This window comes from Myotis daubentonii, chromosome 10 (assembly GCF_963259705.1).
Source record: "Myotis daubentonii chromosome 10, mMyoDau2.1, whole genome shotgun sequence".
Classification (NCBI taxonomy): domain Eukaryota; kingdom Metazoa; phylum Chordata; class Mammalia; order Chiroptera; family Vespertilionidae; genus Myotis; species Myotis daubentonii.
The window spans coordinates 65,024,290-65,043,073 of record NC_081849.1 but is presented as its reverse complement, the minus strand read 5'-3'; the positions used below and the strand labels follow the sequence as shown (position 1 = coordinate 65,043,073).

The window sequence follows — 18,784 nt, the reverse complement described above, 5'->3', positions numbered from 1 at the left end:
TTCAGTAACCACCAGATGCTCGCCCCAATGACAGGGACCAGTGTCCTGCCTTGGTCTGGCGCCCCTGCTCACCTGCTCCACCATCCTGCCAAGGCCGACGCCTGCCATGTTGCGCGCTCTGCCACCTGCTGCCGACACCTGCCGTGTTCCGCGCGCTCCCCCTGGTGGTCAGCGCATGTCATAGCGACTGGTTGTTCGGTTGTTCTGCCGTTCGGTCTATTTGCATATTAGCCTTTTATTATATAGGATGTCATCCCAATAAATGCAATAAAAAATTTTAAACTATCTTTTTATTTAATAATATTAAATAATAAATATTAAAGAAATATTCTGAATATTTAGAAATGTTTGTTAGATTTATAAGTGTGAAATTTTAGCACTAAACCAAGTATAAGTAGTTAAGTTTTCTTATCAAAAAACAAAGTCCTCCAGATATTAACGATCCAAGCAACTGTGACTGGAATGAGGTCGTGAGAAAACGTTGGGCTGCTCTGCGCTGTGGGAAGCCATTGTGGGTGGAAGCAAGCGAGATAATCTAGTGTTCTTAAGACTGGGAGAGGCTGTGTACTTTTGCATCCCATCTCCCACTAAAGTCTGTGAAGGGTATTCTCTCATTCATTCATTCAACAAACATATGTCCATTGGCGCCTTGAATGCATGCACACCCTGGGCACTATGGGATACTAAGAGCTAATAATTCATTAGAGTGTTTAGTCCTATGAGAGAGACATCACTTCCAGCTTGGAGAACAAGGACCCATTCCATAGCCAAGGAGGGGGTGGGGGAAACGACATTCCAGGAGTGAGCTGAGGCCAGGAGCAAGGAGGCCAGGAATTCAAGACTTGGCTCATGGTTCCTGGAGCCGTTAGTGTGTCTTTCCTCATAATTGTCTATTGCCAATTCATTTAGACTATTGTTGCACCAGCTCCTATAAAGTGGGTCAGTACCAATTAAAGCTAATTTATAGTGATAAATCTATAAGGCAGAAAGGCAACTCTTTGCTAATGTATTTGCCAGAATTTGACACCCCAGGAGAGTTTTAATTTGCTGTCACTGCAGTTATCACTTTTTCATGAATATTAATGACCTGTTATAAGACAAATGTGGCGTGTTGGGTTTCTGGAAAAGGTTGACTTATTTTTATCTGTATGTCACTATGTTTATGAATACAGAGTGAGAATTGTGTAGGTGCTAAAATGGATTGCAGCCAAATGCAGAGGTTAAAGGGTGAGCAAAGGGCAAGGTGGGCAGGGCTTGGAGGCGAGGGGACAAGATTGGAAATAGCTCTGTGACAGGTGAGAGTGAGCTGGGCAGAAGCACTGGAAGGCTCCTGGGCACTCAGGCCAGTGGGTGAGTGTGTGGATAGGCGCTCCGCACCGCCTTGCAGTTTCATGTGATTCGTGAAACCTTTTCATGTGATTCATGAAACCAGCTCTGGTGTTGACTTCTTTTGTTGACAACCAGTAGGCATTTTTGAGCAATGTATTTGTCTTATCGTGAAGTCCTAGCTAAGTTTTCTCATTTCCCAAATTGAAATGCTGAAATGAGCTCCTGGGGCCCCCAAAGTGCCTCTCAGCCGCTGTCTGCCCAGTTAGGCCCCCCTGTGGGGACAGTGCAACTGTGGAGTGTGAAAATGGAAAATTCAATCCAAGGAAGTTAGTGGCCACCAATATTTACATGTGACAGTGAAGCTACATTTTCCTGTAGAAACTCTAACACTGGGGAATGTCATTTTAAAGTTGGTTAATAATGTCTAAGAGTCTGCAATTAACAACTCAGGTAACTCTTCTTTGAAAGACTGGACCTCCACGTGCTCGGACACTGCCCCCACGTGCGGCTGTGGGTGGCTCCACCCGATGTGTCCATTTCCCTCCCTCCCCCGTGATTCAGACTGCGTTGCATCTTTATCTCCCTTGTACTGGCCATGGTCCATTGTAAAAGAAATCAAAGGAGCACAAATTTTGGAACCAAGGACCCAAGTACCAGTCCAGTCTGCCTATTTCTAGCCAGTGACCTTGGCAACCCCTCACCTCCTGAACCCCAGCTTTGGCCTCTGTTAAACTGGGTCCTCTCCAAGCACCAGGGTCATAGGAGCCCCCACCCCCACCACCCGAACCTAAATGGCAGCGACATCTCCCAACTCCTCCTGCTCCCAGAACTGCAAAACTTGCTCATTCTTGGGCAGCTACAATTTCCCACTGAAAAAATAAATCCAAGTAAATGCAGGTAGGTTCAGGTAGGCAGGTAAATAAATGCCAGAATTTAAGGAACAAATGACTTAAAGCAAAAGGAGGGCAAATCTAAAAACCAGGCATTTGGGCTATCATGCCACCTATGAATTCCTGAAATCCTATTCTGCCCGCTGGCGCACTAAAAATCCCAGGATTTATGGAACGAAGGTTGGGGCAAAGCCTCGGAGCCATGGAATTTTGTAACTGAGCCTCAGCAAAAACGAGAACCATCCTACCAGGATGACTGCTTGGCTACCTCACAGGGTGTTCCCGGCATCCCAGCAGCCCATTGGTCCTCTGTGTCCTCTGACCTTGGGCCCCTTTAGATGTGGGTCAGTTGTCTTCTAATTGAGAACGGGTTCATCAGAATGAGAAACCTGAGCCAGTCCTTCGGTCTTTGTTTTAAATACAGGGGATGTCTTCACTTTGGTCCCTGCTCTGTCAGCTTTCCCAGGTGGCTCAACTCAGAGGGTAGGTGACACTAACCCGGCGCCGTTGTTCTAACGAAGCTGTTTCCATAGGATCTTTGTGAGAAAGCTTTCCTCTGGACCCTTCGAATATTAAAATGTGGGGAGGGGTGTTGGCAGAGAGCAGGTTTTCCTGTTTTGTGAACACCCAGTCCCACCCAGGTGGCACTCACCAGGATTCAGGGCTGACTTACAGAAAGGGGGCGGGTGGAGGAGGAGGAAGGGTTGATGAAGATGAATGGGTATGCGCCAAAGTGACCTTTCCTGCTTAGAATCCCGAGCCAAGTAGCCTGAAGGAAGGACGCCCCAAACACACGGCTGTCACTGTGACCGTGGGCTGACTTCTGAGACGTTAAAATGTGTGTTCAGTGGCCCTTTAAGTTCCTCCTAGTTCCAAAATTCTGACTCCAGACCCAGCTCCCTAACAGAGCTTGCTAGGCGGGTGGCCTTGGGGGTGCCTGCCAGGCAGTCCCCAGACACCGGCTCTGGGCCCCAGTTGGGTAGTAGATGCTTCCTGTGACTCTCACGCTCCAAATCATTCCAACCCAACTCCCTGCCCCAATTACTTACATCGACAGACAGGGTGTTGGGGTTTGGGTTCCCTCTTTCCCACAGAGGAAACACTTTTTATCATCTTTGCTCGCAAAATTTTGCAGAAATGATTGTGGATGCCACGTGGCTTGCAGGTGACTGTACCCAAAGCACCAACCCCTCAGACCTGGCCCCTTTGATCCGGTGGGGTTCTGAGGTTCTCTCTTCTGCTGGGCTTCATTAAGCCCTCCTCGGTCGGAGGCTTTCCCGCCATCGTAAACGTTGCGTGGTTCTTGGTGTTCAGGTTAACAAATGAGCCCAATGAGATGGATAAACGAGTCATTCTGACCTCCCGAAGCCCTGCTGGAGCTTTGCGAAATAGCGAGTCTGGTTCTCTAACAAGCAATTTAAAGGGCGCCAGCATGTGGCATTTGTTTGAGTGAAACGTCCTAAACAAGGCCGTTTAGAGACTTGCTCAGACTCATGTGGCGCGGACCCTGTGCTGTCTCCTGTTTCCAAAGCGATCTCATTCCTGGGGGCCACAGCCAAGTACAGCAGGGCTCACCAAAACCCAGTTAACTCCAGGGCCTCACTTTTGCCAAACTTCTTTCTGCACCATCCGTGAGTTTCAAAACAGACAACTTTAATTCCATCTGAGTGGTAGATGGTGAAGAACCAGCAACGAGGTTGGGACCCCGTCAGAGAGCTGCTGGTATTGGGGGCCAGGAAGTGGTGTGGGGGAAAAGCGACCAACCTTAATGGCTCTTTGAGAATGCATAAGCTCTTGAGCCTCTCAGGGCTCAGTTTTCTCAAACATATGAAAGTGACAGTCATCCCCACCTCACAGAGGCAGAGAGGATTAAATGAGATAAGGCGTCTACCGTGCGTGAAACATGAGAGGCACTCAGCCAACCCGAGGTCCCTTCCTTCCTCCCCGGCTCCTTCTTTTAAGTGTTAGCCTCAGATGCTGGCGTCCTTGTTCCTGGCTCAACGGGCTCTTCAAACAATCCTATTAATGCCTATTAAAATGAAACCCAATAAAAGTGCCAATATCTGGTGTTGAAATAATTGATGTAGCAGAGAGCCCATGGAGCACCCAGGCAGGCCCCTGGTGCAATTTAGCCTCACACCTGGGGGATGAATTTCACAACTGTAATTGCTACCATATAAGTCTTATTAATGTTGTGCTATAATTCCTATTTATTCCACCGGGCTTGTAAATGCATTAGGACTTGTCAACATATTATTTTACACTGTTTATGATCTGTAGAATTATGTCCTTCGGGGTTGTATTGTGCAAAAGCTCAAAATAAATGGCTCTGGGCCTCATTTAAAAAGAGCAAAAGAGGGCTGCTGGTGAAGTGGCTCCCATCCCTGCCGCCCGGAGAAGTCAGTGAAGTAGATTTTAACTTCAACTACCAGCAGAGCTGTTCACCTCAGCAATACGGAGAATCCCGGCTCCCGCCTGAGCCATCTGACTGGGGTGGGCCTACCCTCCCTACCTCCCAGGGAATGTGGGGTAGCTCCCTGGGGTCAGGGGTGGTCTTCCCTGGGCTGGAGCTGTATTCTGACCCTGACAGTTTGCCCAGAGCTCCAGGCATTTCTGTCCCCTAGCTCTGGATAAACCCCCTTTAATTCCAAATTTCCTCATGGTCTTTCCAGCATAACCTATATAAAAAAAAAATCTGAAATTCATCCCCACTAAAGGCAAATACCTAGTAAGTGTAAAATGTAACCCCTCCCACAGATTCCTGCATTGACTAGGCCAACAAAGCATCAAACTAAGGGGGCAATGTCAGGTGCAGCTTGTGTTTGTGTGTGTTGGGGTAGGAGGAGTTTGTTGTCATTGATCACTTTGGTTTTGGCTTCGAGGCTTCCCAGCACCTTTGCAATCACAGCCTGGGCTGTCACAGAACCGAGTTCAAGCTCCTGCTCAGCCAATGCCTGGACATGGATTGGTGGGAAGTCCTTAACCTGGTCTCTTAGATGGGGGAATGCAGAGATCTTCCCACCAGGCCTGTCCCAGGACCAGATAATGTTTGCCGGCTCTTGTGCCTGGAATGCTCTCATCCTGCCCCTGGGTCCCTGGCTCCTCCTGTCCTCTGCGGGAGGTGGCTGCTCCTAACAGGCCTTGCTCTGTGGCCCTGCAGGCAGTGAGTACGACGAGGAGGAGGTGGACTACGAGGAGTCGGACAGCGATGAGTCCTGGACCACAGAGAGCGCCATCAGCTCCGAGGCCATCCTCAGCTCCATGTGCATGAACGGAGGGGAGGAGAAGCCTTTTGCCTGCCCAGTTCCTGGATGTAAAAAGAGATACAAGGTAAAGGTCCCACCTCACTTGGCTTGACCATACAGGAGAGGGCAAGTCCCATGTCAGACAGCAGCCCCTTCTTCCTGGTGAAGAGAGCGGACAGTCCTGAGAGCGTCCTTCTCCTGTGCCCGCTGCCCACTGGGACACATGCCTGCCCTCTAGGTGTTGAGTGGGCTTTCCCCTCCACTGACATGTGCAGCTGAAGGCCAAGAGCTTTTCTTGGTAAGAGGGCCATGCCTTTGATATTCTTCAGATTCGTGCGTATCAGTCAGAATACAAAATGTGTCACCTATTTATTTGCCAAACACCTTCCCCAGTGCTGGTCTGTCCAGGTGGCTCACAGAGACCACTTTGAAGTCACAAAGGCCTGGCTCACAGAGCCCTTTTGGGAAGTGTTGTTGGGTATTTAGCTTCCAGCTGAGAAAGCTCTTGCTCCCTGCCCCCCAGGGGCATGAAAGGAGATCAGGAGAAAAGGGGCCTTTGATATTTTTCTCACCAAACCACCCACTTCAGGTTCAGCATCCTCTCTTCTCTGTGGATGGCACAGGGCCATGTCTCTGAGGACCTGACTCTGGTGTCATAGGATGCCTGGGCACTAAATTTTTTATTTAAAAACCTCAATGAGACAAAAACGAAAAAAACACCCACAGCAAGCCAGTGTGGGTTGAGGACACTTTTTTTTTTAATGCAAACTTTGTTAGCTCTTTAAAATCCAACTCTGGGATAGAAATATAAGAATCAGAAAAATATCTGGTGCATTTGATATGCTAATTTCCCAGAGCTCAGCAACTGACTTTTTTTAAAAAGCTTAAAAATTGTGTGATAGCATAAGCACTTAGATTGCTCTTTCTTAAGTATGTGTCTCTGAACATTAAAAAATAATCTATTTCAGTACTTTTTATCCCACCTACTGACAAAAGAATGAAACAAATGTATCGCAAGGTAAGTGGCCCAAGACTTCACCGGCTCTGTGGACTGTGAACACCTCCCTGTGGCAAGTTCAGATGCGCTGTGTTTAGACTAAAATGAAACTCCAGGATGGAGAGGAGTCGCACGGGGGTGCCCTGCTCAGGTCAGAACAGGTCTCAGAAGGTGGGAAGCGGGAGAGGACAGGATGCCAGACCCCAGGGACTGTTAGACAAGCTCTTTTCCCAGAGGCAGCTCTGCATTGCAGAAAGAGGTTTTGTTTTGCCCTCCCTTTTTTCATTTCCAAGTGTAGAGTTTGCCAGGGAACACTGTCCTTGTAGCAGCCTGCTTTCCAAAGGCTCCTCTCACATGCAGTGAACGCTACACCCCGTATTCTAGCTCGAGGATGAGGCATTCCCTTTCCCATCTCCAGCTTCATTCCTTTTTTATACCCTTCCCCCTGGACATTTCGATCTGTCACTATCCTTCTGCTTTTATTTTTCTTGGGTTTCTAGTAACTTCCTCTAGTAGTTGTCCAGGTCTGGGCATAGGGCTTTTGGGGGTGCTTTTTCTCCATGTAAGGCCAAACAAAAATTGAGGGACCCCTTGGACTGCTTCAGCATCCCTGACAGATGACAGGGGTGGTGGCAATTCACGGTCCTGAGTTCCACAAGGGAAGTACGAGTTTCCTTTTCTGACCAGAATGTCTAGTAAGATAGAGGGGACAAGAACAAACATGTAACTCCTCCTAACCAAGTGCTAGAGATGCGCGCCATCTCCCCTGAAGCTCCGTCCGCCTCTTTCTGCGGGGCAGTGACTGGCCGCGGGCAGTGGAGCTCCTTATTACCGCGTGATGGCTGGACTGGGTGCTGCGTGCTGTGGCGTCGGGCAGAATTCCGAAGTGCCGCCACCTTGTTCCCAAGGCTAACATCACATCTGTCCGCTATCGGCCCCATTGTCAGGGATCCTCTAACAGTGAGTGTCTTGGGCACTGACTCAGGATCAGCTTTCCTCACCTTTTCATGGGCATTTGCAGAACTGAAAGACGAGTCTCTTCACTTCCCAGGCTTCATACTGAGCAAGAGAGGGACCCGCAGGACACCTAAGTCTCCGCAGTTTCCCATGTTAATTCCTTTGCCTAGGATGCCCTCTTTGCTGCATTTTTCAAGGTGCAAATGCCACCTCCGCCGGTTCCCAGACCGACTCCCCACGCGTAGGCTAAAGCTGTCTTGACCTTTCCATATGCTGTTTACTTCTAATTCTAAACTCACCACCACGACCCCAGCTTTTGCTTCTTCGTTTTTCTTCCTCATCAAATCCCCAACTTCAAGGGCTTGTAGAACATCAAGGGCTGCAGGAAATTCAAAGTGACGGTTTTTCTATCAAGGGCACGTGTCACATACCTTACTCGGCCTCAGACAGCAAGATCAAGTACCGTTAACACGTTAAGCGCCAAGCCTGTTTTGTCTTCCTCTGTTTAGCCTGCAATATCCGATTACACCGATACGCTGCCGGCATCAGTGACTGACCGGCCCGGACAGAAAGTATACTATACTGTCCGTCACCGGTGACTGACATGGCGCTTAACGTGTTAAGGACACGATGGCCAAGCTTGACTTTAGGTTTCATGATTTGATTTGAAGTGGAATTTTGAGAACTCTACATTGTTGTCGGGCCCAGTTCCCTCATCCGGGCAGGTTGTTCCTGGCATGGAAATGAGCTGATGCCAACCTTGCCCAGCCCACCACACAGCCCTGTACCCACCCACTGGCCTGCCCCTTCCTCCCTTCCACGCTGGCCCTGTGGCAGACTGCTGTGCTCCACAGGCAGCTCTCTCCAGTGTGTCCCAACCCTTCCCAACTCCCAAGACTTTCCAAAGCCTACCATCCGGTTGCACTAAGGAGTGAGCACCTGGCACTTTACGTAGGTGTGGAATTGTGGGGGGAAATGCCGACTGTGGAATCGGGCACCCCCGGGTCCCAATGCAGTTCTGTCGTCCAGCAGCTTCGTGACTCCAGGGAGTTACCGTGTCTGGTATTGAATGAGGCAGCAAGCCATCAGCAGGAGACTTTCATGTCAGCTACCTTCCACACCCTGTTGAAGCTAAATTCCCTTTCCTCTCTTCAGAGGTCAGAGGATTTAAGCATTTCATTTTCCAGTTGCCTGTCATTATTTGTTAACTTTTAAAGACCAAACTCAGCTTAAGGTCTCTGCAATTAGAAACGTAAGTGAATCTTTTTAAGACTCTAAAGCAGGGGTGGGCAAACTTTTTGACTCGAGGGCCACAATGGGTTCTTAAACTGGACCGAGGGCCGGAACAAAAGCATGGATGGAGTGTTTGTGTGAACTAATATAAATTCAAAGTAAACATCATTACATAAAAGGGTATGGTCTTTTTTTTTTTAGTTTTATTCATTTCAAACGGGCCGAATCCGGCCCGCAGGCCGTAGTTTGCCCACGGCTGCTCTAAAGTCTTAGAAAGTGGGAGTTCCCACCTGTGTGTGTGAATAGAATGGGGAAATCTGGAGTCTGAGTACTAACATTTGTGGTAAGGCTGTACTTTTGACACTTGTGAAAATTTTAAATGACAGCAACAGAGAAAAAGGTGGTTAGGTAGGTCTTAAGTTCTTGGGCCATGCATTCCCAAAAGTGCAGCTCATCTTTCCAGATGAATAAGCCTGATGTATGGAATTGGCCATTTTCCTCACAGGCAGACATGCACCACCACATACATATTCCATTTGGGAGCACAGAACCTGGGTTTGCCCTTCTGGTGAGCGCTGATCTGGCTCTGTATTGGACCTGCTTTGGTAATTTGATTTCAAAGCTTCCCTCACCTAATTACTGTAAACACTCAGGCCCAGATCCTGTTGGGCACTGCTATGCCTTTTTGCTCGATGTTTATTATTGGTCCTCTGTTCCCTGACAAGGTGCACGTGGTACTGGTGGGCACAGGAGTAGTTAGATTTTTAAAGATCCTTCTTGTAACAAGTTCCCTGGGAGAACAGAGACATGAAATGTTTTAATAACCTCCATCCACAGAAAGTGACCCTAGTAGGCACTCAGTGAATATCTTGCGCTAACAAATAGGCTATGAAGCAGGCAAATGCAAGTTTCTGGCATTTGTGAGCCAGGAGACTGCCTAACATGTTACTATTACTTGGAGAGTTGATCTTTCTCTAATGGTCATAAAACTGTATTATTAACTCTTCCTCTTTCAAATAGCTTAAGCCCATTAGCTTCCATGGTTCTGGGTTGCCTGGCTCCAGCTGGGGAGTTCTCACCTGGGTCTCTCACGACTGCAAGATACCAGGTGGGGCTAGAGCTGGAAGTTGGCTTCCTTACGTGCCTGGGAGTCTGGAGGGATGGCTGGGCCAGCTGGGGACTGACACGGCATATCTACCCTTATAACTATTTTAATGGGTCTGATCTGCCATTGTCCCACTACAGTGAGCTCTTACTCCCTTTACAAGACTAGTGAGGTGCTTCCTCGCCCTGCACACAGGGATTGATGCAGGAGGGCCAAGGACTGAAGGCCAAGAGCAGGTAGGTGTTCAGGGCAAAGGGTCCTTGTGATCAACTCACTGGACAACCTTCAGACTTCGAGCACTGCCACTTGGTTGCTATTTAGCACCACTGGGCTCAACGAAGTCAAGCAGGATTCTCTACCAAAAACTTTTAAAGGTACCAGTGAGCACTGTGAAACTCTAAGGAAATGTAAGTAGTAATAACCACTGTTTAATGGCAACTCTCAATTCTTCCCAGAGGAATTACACATTCCAACCAATTCATTCACTCAAATACCAGACTGTGCTAGATGCTCATGAAATAGCAGCGGACAGTCCGTCCCATTCTCTGGGAGCTCACCAAGGACCACTTGTGAAGGTAGAGAAGACGGTGCTGGAGTGCTTTAGCTGGGCACAGGACCAGGCTCAGTGGGACTAGATTCAGAAACAGCCCACTCCTCCGGTGATCCGTGCTCAACAACTTAGTCTCAGGTCCTCTCTCTTCCCTCTTAGGCCCTAATCTGGCAACAGCTGATGGGGATTTTCCAATACTTGTGCTCTAGTATCACCTCTGCCATTTATTCTTAAATCTTCCATCAGTGAGTCAGTGCCCTGAGCCCACTTACTCACATCTAATGGGATGAGCAATAGTAGCTATTACATCTGTAGAGTGATTCTAGCCATGGAGTCTTACATAGGATATGCTAACAAGTGAGCAAAACCAATTAGCAGAAAGCATTTAGATGTTTTGGGTGCCACATAAGATCTGCAGGCCAGTCTGAAGTCTAGGGCTCTTCTGTGCTGAGACTTCCATAATCTGAAGATGTTCAAGTTCACTGTAAGTCTGGAATGCAGTACATACTAGTCTGCTCAGTATTACTTACTGTGAGCATGGAGTTCCCACCATGGCAGAGACACTGACTTCTCGAAGAGTAGGAAACAGACAGGAATTCCAGTAAGGGAGGGACCGGCACCCCAGCTGTCATTTTATACATTCCTCAACTCTACTGCCCTGCCCTGTTTTCTTCCTTTAGAGCTGTTGTTCTTTTGGAGCAGCCTGAGGATATTCTTATATAATTGCCCATTGTTAACTTTCTTCAGAGTAGAAAAAAGATGCAGAGGGAACTGTGCTTCTGTACAGCCTCTGAGTCTCAAATACATATTTTATATACAATGTGAAGTCAGTCCTTTCATTTTCAGAGTGAGGCGTGTCTGAATTACCTTGAGGTAGCTGTGGGGGTGACCCCATGTGCACAGCTGCATCCGAGAGCACACTGACGTTTTCCCACGTGGACGGACATTATAGGACTCCATCTAATAGGTGATATTTCTATCTTCTCCACAGAATGTGAATGGCATAAAGTACCATGCTAAGAATGGTCACAGAACACAGATTCGTGTCCGCAAACCATTCAAATGTCGTTGTGGTAAGAGTTACAAGACAGCTCAGGGCCTGCGGCACCACACAATCAATTTCCATCCCCCGGTGTCGGCTGAGATTATCAGGAAGATGCAGCAATAACATGCTGGTCATAACTGTGCCAAGGAATCCTCACCAGCAGTTGCTGATTTTGAAAACAGCCACCTTTTTTCAGGGGAAGCATTCAGCCACCCTTTAAAGAAGTAAATGCATGCTTTAAATTTTTTCTGTAATTTTGGAATGATGTATCTTTGTAGAGTTAATGATTTTGTACATTTGCACATGTAATCATCATATCCATTTTCATTACTTTGATATAAGGTGCTAAAAAAAAAAAAAAAAAAGCTCTAGGTTCTCAGCACATTTCCCCCCAAAACAAATATGGTTGAGGGCATGTTGCATATTGTTCAGTTGTATTGCAGTGATAGCAGTTGGGGGAGGAGGGGCTGGCACAGAGGTTTGCTTCCCCCCACCCCCAAGATTTGTAGTGTGACTGAGGTTTTTTCAACACATTAACTATGTTCAAAACCAAAATAATACCTTCATTATCAAACTGGTTATCATGCCTTACATAATGGAGTTAGTATTTGTGAGTAGAAAGACTTTTAGGTAATTGAAATATAAATTAAGAAAGAATGTTTAACATATGCTAAAAATATTTTCATATTTAAATAACATACATAAAAGGTATGCTTTTCTGTGTTTTATATTATCTTGCAAGTCCTTTTGCCCTTTAAAAAGCTGAAAATCTTGCCATCTGACTTACCAATTATTTGTTATAAATGGCGTTTTTGTACAATAGTCTGTTCAGTTCACTCATTAATTTAACACACTTATTGAGTGCAAGGGATTCCATTTATGTCTATTGATACTTGCAGAACAAGGTACCAATTTAGTGAAATATGTTTCCCTGAAATCTGTTAGGAAACATTTTGAAATACAAATTTTGTGTAAAATTTATTTCTATCTTCATCTTTAGGTGAAGTTTTAAAGCACTTTGTAGTTCTCTATTGCCAACAGATTTAATGTTTTATGTGTTGCCAATTCTTACAACCACTGCCCTAACAAACCTGTGGGTTACAAATAAGAAAATTCCAAGCATGGTTCAAAGGGGAACATTTTTGTTTAGGCCCCTACTGCCTCTCTTCATGTTCGTTGTGTTTAGACTTTAAAGGCACTTTTCCTATCACATTGTAGATGTCTGTGTTCCACTGGAAACGTCTGTTTAGCTTTATAAAACAATTTGCCGAAATGAAATTGAGCCTTATTGAGAATTAAGTGCTTTCTTGCAGCAGGTGGTCAAAGAATGACTAATATATGACCCATTAGAATAACTCTACGTCTGGACCGTTCCTGAAGTTTTTCTCACCAACAACACTGTCATGCCTTGAGTGTTCTTTTCTCCCAAGTGCTATTCCTTGAACATGAGTTTACCAGTTGCTTAATTATGCAATAAAAATTGCTTTGAGGTGGCCAACTGCTCACAAAACTGGTAAAACGCAAACTTGCATTGCTAATAAAATAACTTTCTTCCCACGTTTCTGTTAGCCAGATGAGTAAGCTTCTATATTCTTAAGTTGAGAATCCCTCATAATGAGGGATTTTTAAGTATTTATAAAGATACTGCCCTTTAAAAATTTCCTCAGATCTCTGAAGCATGGTCTTGGTCCTGCTATACAGTGCTATTCTGTATGTTGAAAAAGGTGATCTAGACAGAAAAAGCCATTAGTTGGTGCATAAGAAGGCCCTACTGGCTATTACACATTTACCTATAATTGACCAAAAATTTTTTAGGCCATCAGTTATTTAGCTTTTGCTCTTTCTAGTGCAAGAAATTGCAGGCTGGATCAGCAGTTCAACAGCTAAACAGTCATAAAATAGTCATTGTGCATGTTAACATTTCTTTCAACTATAAAACAAATTCCAACTTCTACTTGCTTATTCATTGTGACAGTATTACTAAAGGTAAGGATGGGAATATTTTGTTATACTGTGTATAGTGAATGTATTGTACTGTGTCTGTGAAAACTGTGCTTTAAATTATATTTTCATATGTTTTGTTGTTTGGGACAGAGCACATTAAGTTTGAAAGCGACAGAGGTTTTAGAACTGAAGACAACTTAATGAATCAAAATCCTGTCAAGAAAAGCTGCTTATAAATGTAGATGAAATTGCATTTTAAATAAACTGTCTCTGACCCAAAATAAACATGGCTCTTTATTTTCATTAGCATCCATCATGAAAAGCTAGTATCAAGTTTACCACGGAAACTACTCTACCTCCTCAGTGCCTTGTTCTACCTTAGGCTGCCTTTCCTTCCCCACCCACCCCCCAGAATTCAGCATGTAAAGTGTATTTAATTTTTTGCTTAGTATTTGCCTAACAGCAGCACATCAAAATATGGGAGGCAAAAAGTGATGAAGAAAGAAAGAAATCCACTATTTTACTTTGACATGGCAACACCACTCTAGCAATGCAGCAGTTAGAGAGTCAGTAAGGATTTAAACTCAACAGCATCAACAATTAACTGTTATAGTAACTATTGTTTTGACTTACTGATCCTTTATCCAACAACAGAATACACAATGTTCACTCAGAACATCCACCAAGAAAGACCATTCATTATAAGCCACAAAACACCCTTTAATTCCTAAGAATATAAATGCTACAAAGCATGTTCTCAGACCACAGTGGAATTGAACCTATTTTGATGTTTTCCAGCTTGAGGCAAAAAGCTACTCAAGTCCAAGACTACTAAGATGAATAATCTTATTTCACTGGTGGTAGTACTATAATATTCAAAGACTTTTAGGTCATCATGGTCCATACTTACTAACTAATGCAATAAAAATGCTCTATCACTGAACATTTTCTCTGAAATATTCTGCTTATCATGTGACCTTGAGGAAGCTAAAATATGAAGTCCTAAACATCTGGTTTCCCTAGACTAAAAAGCCTTTTTAAAGGATTCCAACAATAGACAAATTCTGCTCCTAGACATAGCCTATAGTCCTCCGCTCTACCAACTGAGCTACTGAAACGCTCACAAATTCCGCTCCTAGAAACAAATACAGATGTATGATACAGTGCATATATAGCACCCCAAATGCAATCACACTGACTGTTGACTTAACATCTTAAATAGTTTGAGTATTTTCAGCAGCAGAACAAACCAATACTTTAAATTCTTAATATTGATAGTATAAAAGAGAAATACAGTTCCGAAAACATTTTAAAAATTCAGACGAAAAAAGATGTTCAAGATGCTAGACTTAATGAAAAACGATCACAAATAAATTTGACAATAAAATCACCTCCAAAAATGTGTCCTCTTTAATGTTAATGAGAATACTATACATGGCAGAAACACAACTTATTTACATATTACATTTTTAACCACTGAGAATGTTATTTCAAAGTTATACTCTAATTAGGAAAATGTGAAAAAGGATACATTTCCTGTGATTTTATGCCACAAACACCACTATTTAGTAGATCGTATAATATGAAACAATTGTACAACATACCTTATTCCATTTTCCCATTGGAGAGAAATAATAACTTTAAGATGGCTTAAACATAACTGTTCAGGCTATTCTAAAAAAATTTAGTCACAAAATTAGTAAAATATGCCTTCCCTTAATTCCTAAAGCAAATATTTCAAATATAAAAAGAATATTTGCCATACTGCAAGCATGTGATCTCATTCTACACAGAGCTCCATTTCTTAAGAGGCTTAAAAAAAACATCATTTCATGGGCTAAATTATGCAAATTTCTGTATTCAAAGAATTACTTTGCAAGAGTGTTATGATAAATGCTTTTTATTATTACATAATATTTAGTAGTCATGCTCAACCAACAAGGTCAACAGAAACTTGTAAATATTCTGCTAAATAATTAACTATAATACTTTTTCTTCCCAATGCAGTAACATTAGAATAATCCTTGTTTCCTTTAGTCATATAATTTTTCAAACTGGGGAATAAATGAAAATACAAACACCCAAGAGCTTCTTTTCTTAAGCAGGTAAGATTAAAAGAGGTTAAAATTATATTTATCGATAAGCCAAACATTGACCCCCAACCCTATTAACGCCAAACTCAAAGTAGATCTTGGTCAGAAGAGTACGGGAGAGGGTGCATGGAAGTGATTACCTGTGGGCTCCTAGTGGTCTATTTGAGATGATTTTTTTAAACTGCTAAACTGTATTATTAACTCATAATAAAAAGTAACTAATCAAAATTTAAAACATTCTGATCAAAATGGGTCTGTACATGTCTTTCAAACCCTTGCTGGTCATAGTCAGGAGGGAACTGCTCGCTGCACATTGGGCACACCTTCCAGTGACTTTCAACATGTTCTTCAAATTTGCTCTGATCATAGTTGGGAGGGAACATTAATTCACAGAGGGGACACTTCTTGTGAACATCAAAGCTTAAAGAAATAGGAAAATGAAAGAATTACATATTTCTAATAAATATCTAACAATAGTATTCTTCAGAATATGACAAGGCTACATTTATCTAGTTAAGCTGATATTCATACTAAACAATTTACCTTGAAAGTCTTCAGTTACTCCAGAAACCTTCTGCTTCTAAATAGTTGCTACTGACAATTGTGTAAACCATTTATAAAGCCTCTAAATTTACTTTTACATTTAGATTGACAAAGAAAAACCTTTTTTCATTTAAGTCCCCCAAATACAATTATATTATGTTGAAATGAGGCTTACTGACAAGAATTCAATTTTTAACTAACAACAAATGCTACTGGTAAACCTATAATTAATACATCTTATCATTCCCAACAGTGTTCATTTGAGTGTGTCCACAGCACTGGTTCTCAAAGGATTTTGTGCATCAGTATCACCAGAAGGCATGTTAAAACACTTAAGAGTTTTAAGTTCAGAAGGAATGAAGTAGGTCCCTAATCACGTGCATTTCTAACAAGTTTGCAGAAACCAAACTTTGAGAGTCATGTTCTATATAACCCACATTTTACATAAGAAAGAGAAAAATTACCTGGAATCAAAGCAGAAGCCTGTCCCGTGCCCATGCAAATGCGTATTTGGAGGGTCAGGAGCAGTGGGCACATTCTCATCCTCCTAGCAAAAAATAATTTTGCAACTTTTTGAGAAAAATGAAACCAAACAAGTTTTTCAATTCAATCAAGCATAGTATAAAGAAATTAAGACTGCACTTTTTAAATTTTCACTTCTATTATGAATTAATTAGATTTTCAAAGTACAATTTCTTACAGAATATTTCACTGTGGATGAAGTATTACTGTCCTGAAATAAAAAGCAGTATTTAGTGGAATGGAGAGTATACCACACCTGTATGTGTGAATGCAATAGAGATCAGGAACTTTTTGAACCTACATGTAGGTAACTTTCTTTTTAGGATTCCATAAAAATCTTAACACTGCATTATTTTCCCTGTTACTCTCATTTAGTAACTTAATTTGCAAGACAGACAGTATCATCTTTGACAACTTACACTCATTGCAAAATATACAGAAATTACACATAAATGAAAATAGTTAAATATGAGTTTGCACACATGTCCTTGGGCACACATGTACACACAGACAATTCCAACTGGAAAACCAAGTTAAAGCAAAGCTCCAAACTATAGGCCTCAAAACCCTGTTGTAAAAGAATAAAAATCAAAATCAAATATTTGATTAACTGATTGTCAATGAAGAATCCTAAAAACCTGTAAACCTGAGTTTCAATCTGAAAGAAAATATTGCTCAATTTCCATGCCCCCATCCCTGTGGTCATGGATTTAGATTTTAGAGATCTGTACATGCTCAATCAACAGCCAAACACAGACTCTCACTTTACATCAAAAGCAGCTACATCATGGCAGGTGCCCATTTGCTTCCCTCTTCTGAGCAGCTGTTAGCTGCTCTCATGTACTAAACAAACAGCACATAAACAGGTAGAGCTGGCACTGATGAGTTCTTATATTGCTGGGTAGTCATGCTTGCCCCCAGGCTGCTATTAATGGGCTAAGTAGTCAAGTCTGTCCCAGGAAGAGGTGCCCAAAAAGTGTATGTGGTGAACAAACAAGACAAATGATTTTTTTTAGGGGGTTGGAGAGCATGGCTATTATTCTGACAATTTTCCCCTCCTGAATGGTCCAATAAAAGGCTTGAGAGGCTTCTTCTTTCCTGTTCATCACATGAGAAAATGCTTGTTTACATTTATGATTCCTTCAGGATATATGTGGGCAACAAATAACAGGATAGATAATGAGGGGCTGGGGAAAATAAAATGTACTTCATATACTTCAAAAGTTAAAATCCTTTAAGTGATAAAAGATCCAGACACCTTTTAAATCTATAGATACAAAGAGGAAAAAAAATAATATAGTAGTTGAATCTACTAAACTTAACATGCATGACAGTAACAATATTTAAAACACTGAATCTGCTTATACTACTATATATCAAATAATGAACAAAATCTCATTGTCTTTGAAAAAATAAAGTCTTTGAAGTGGCATTTAAAAAAAATGATTGGAAAAGATAAAAAGGAAAGGTCTGGATAGTCTACTTTTCAAAATTCTTAATGACACAGATATTTATAATAAAAAACAACTTTCCAGAGGCCAAAAATATAATAGAACCCAAAAATCTTACAACGTCCCATTTGATAATGACTAATAGCTTACAATAATTTACTGCTTCCACAAATTAATCAGCTAACAATAGTTTGCTGCTAGCTAAGGCACTAGACTCAGATCAGCCAACAGACATATTAAGATTGCTCATAAAATACCAGGGGGTGGGGAAAGCAATTTACATTTAGTAGTCTTAAGTCATATATAATTTGGTAATGATGACCCTATTATTCCATATCTTTTATCACCTGTTACTTAATAAAACAAGTGAGGGACTCGAGTAGAATTCTCGGTGTTATGAGACATAAGTTCCCATGAAATAAGAAATCACTTAGAGAACAGTTCAAAACCAGAAAGTATACAGTAAGTTCTATGATAGACAATTCATAAAGTCTCTCATAACCTCAACATGCAAAATGACCAGTCAAATATCACTCACAAATACTGACTGCTTTTATTCTATTTTACTTATCAACAGCAGTTAGTTTCCAAATGCGATTAACTATAACCAATTAGTTTGGGAAGTGAGGCTGTTAAAGCAGGCCCACTGTCAGCAGCAATAAAAAAAATGGCTACTGGACAAAAGAGAAAAGGAGACAAACTCGAAACATCCAATAATATTCAGCATTGGAGCTAACACCTTTACCTCTTAAAAGAGCCTAACTTTTGCCCTGGCAGGCATGCTCAGTGGTTAGAGCGCCAGACCATGTACCGAAGGGTCGCAGGTTCGATACCCAGTGGCCCCCGATGGGGCACATGCAGGGGGAAACCAATCGATGTG

General features: G+C 42.8%; 2 protein-coding genes across 6 annotated transcripts in view; one reads left to right on the top strand and one right to left on the bottom strand.

The window, feature by feature from the left end:
- Positions 1 to 13,580, top strand: part of JAZF1 (JAZF zinc finger 1) — a 305,754-nt gene extending 292,174 nt beyond the window's left edge. Inside the window, exons 4-6 of one of the 2 annotated variants that reach the window (XM_059712654.1) lie at positions 5,380 to 5,549; positions 6,433 to 6,482; positions 11,298 to 11,433. In XM_059712654.1, coding sequence (XP_059568637.1) covers positions 5,380 to 5,549; positions 6,433 to 6,465 — 203 coding nt within the window. In that variant the 3' untranslated portion in view covers positions 6,466 to 6,482; positions 11,298 to 11,433. Of the gene's footprint in view, positions 1 to 5,379; positions 5,550 to 6,432; positions 6,483 to 11,297 lie in introns of both variants that reach the window. The other variant, XM_059712653.1, reaches the window with a different exon arrangement.
- A 1,102-nt stretch (positions 13,581 to 14,682) lies between these two features.
- TAX1BP1 (Tax1 binding protein 1) overlaps positions 14,683 to 18,784 on the bottom strand; it is a 64,082-nt gene continuing 59,980 nt past the window's right edge. For all 4 annotated transcript variants that reach the window (XM_059712645.1, XM_059712646.1, XM_059712648.1 and 1 more), the window contains 2 exons: positions 16,396 to 16,478; positions 14,683 to 15,808 (listed from right to left, as the gene is read on the bottom strand). In XM_059712645.1, coding sequence (XP_059568628.1) covers positions 15,607 to 15,808; positions 16,396 to 16,478 — 285 coding nt within the window. In that variant the 3' untranslated portion in view covers positions 14,683 to 15,606. The remainder of the gene's footprint in view (positions 15,809 to 16,395; positions 16,479 to 18,784) is intronic.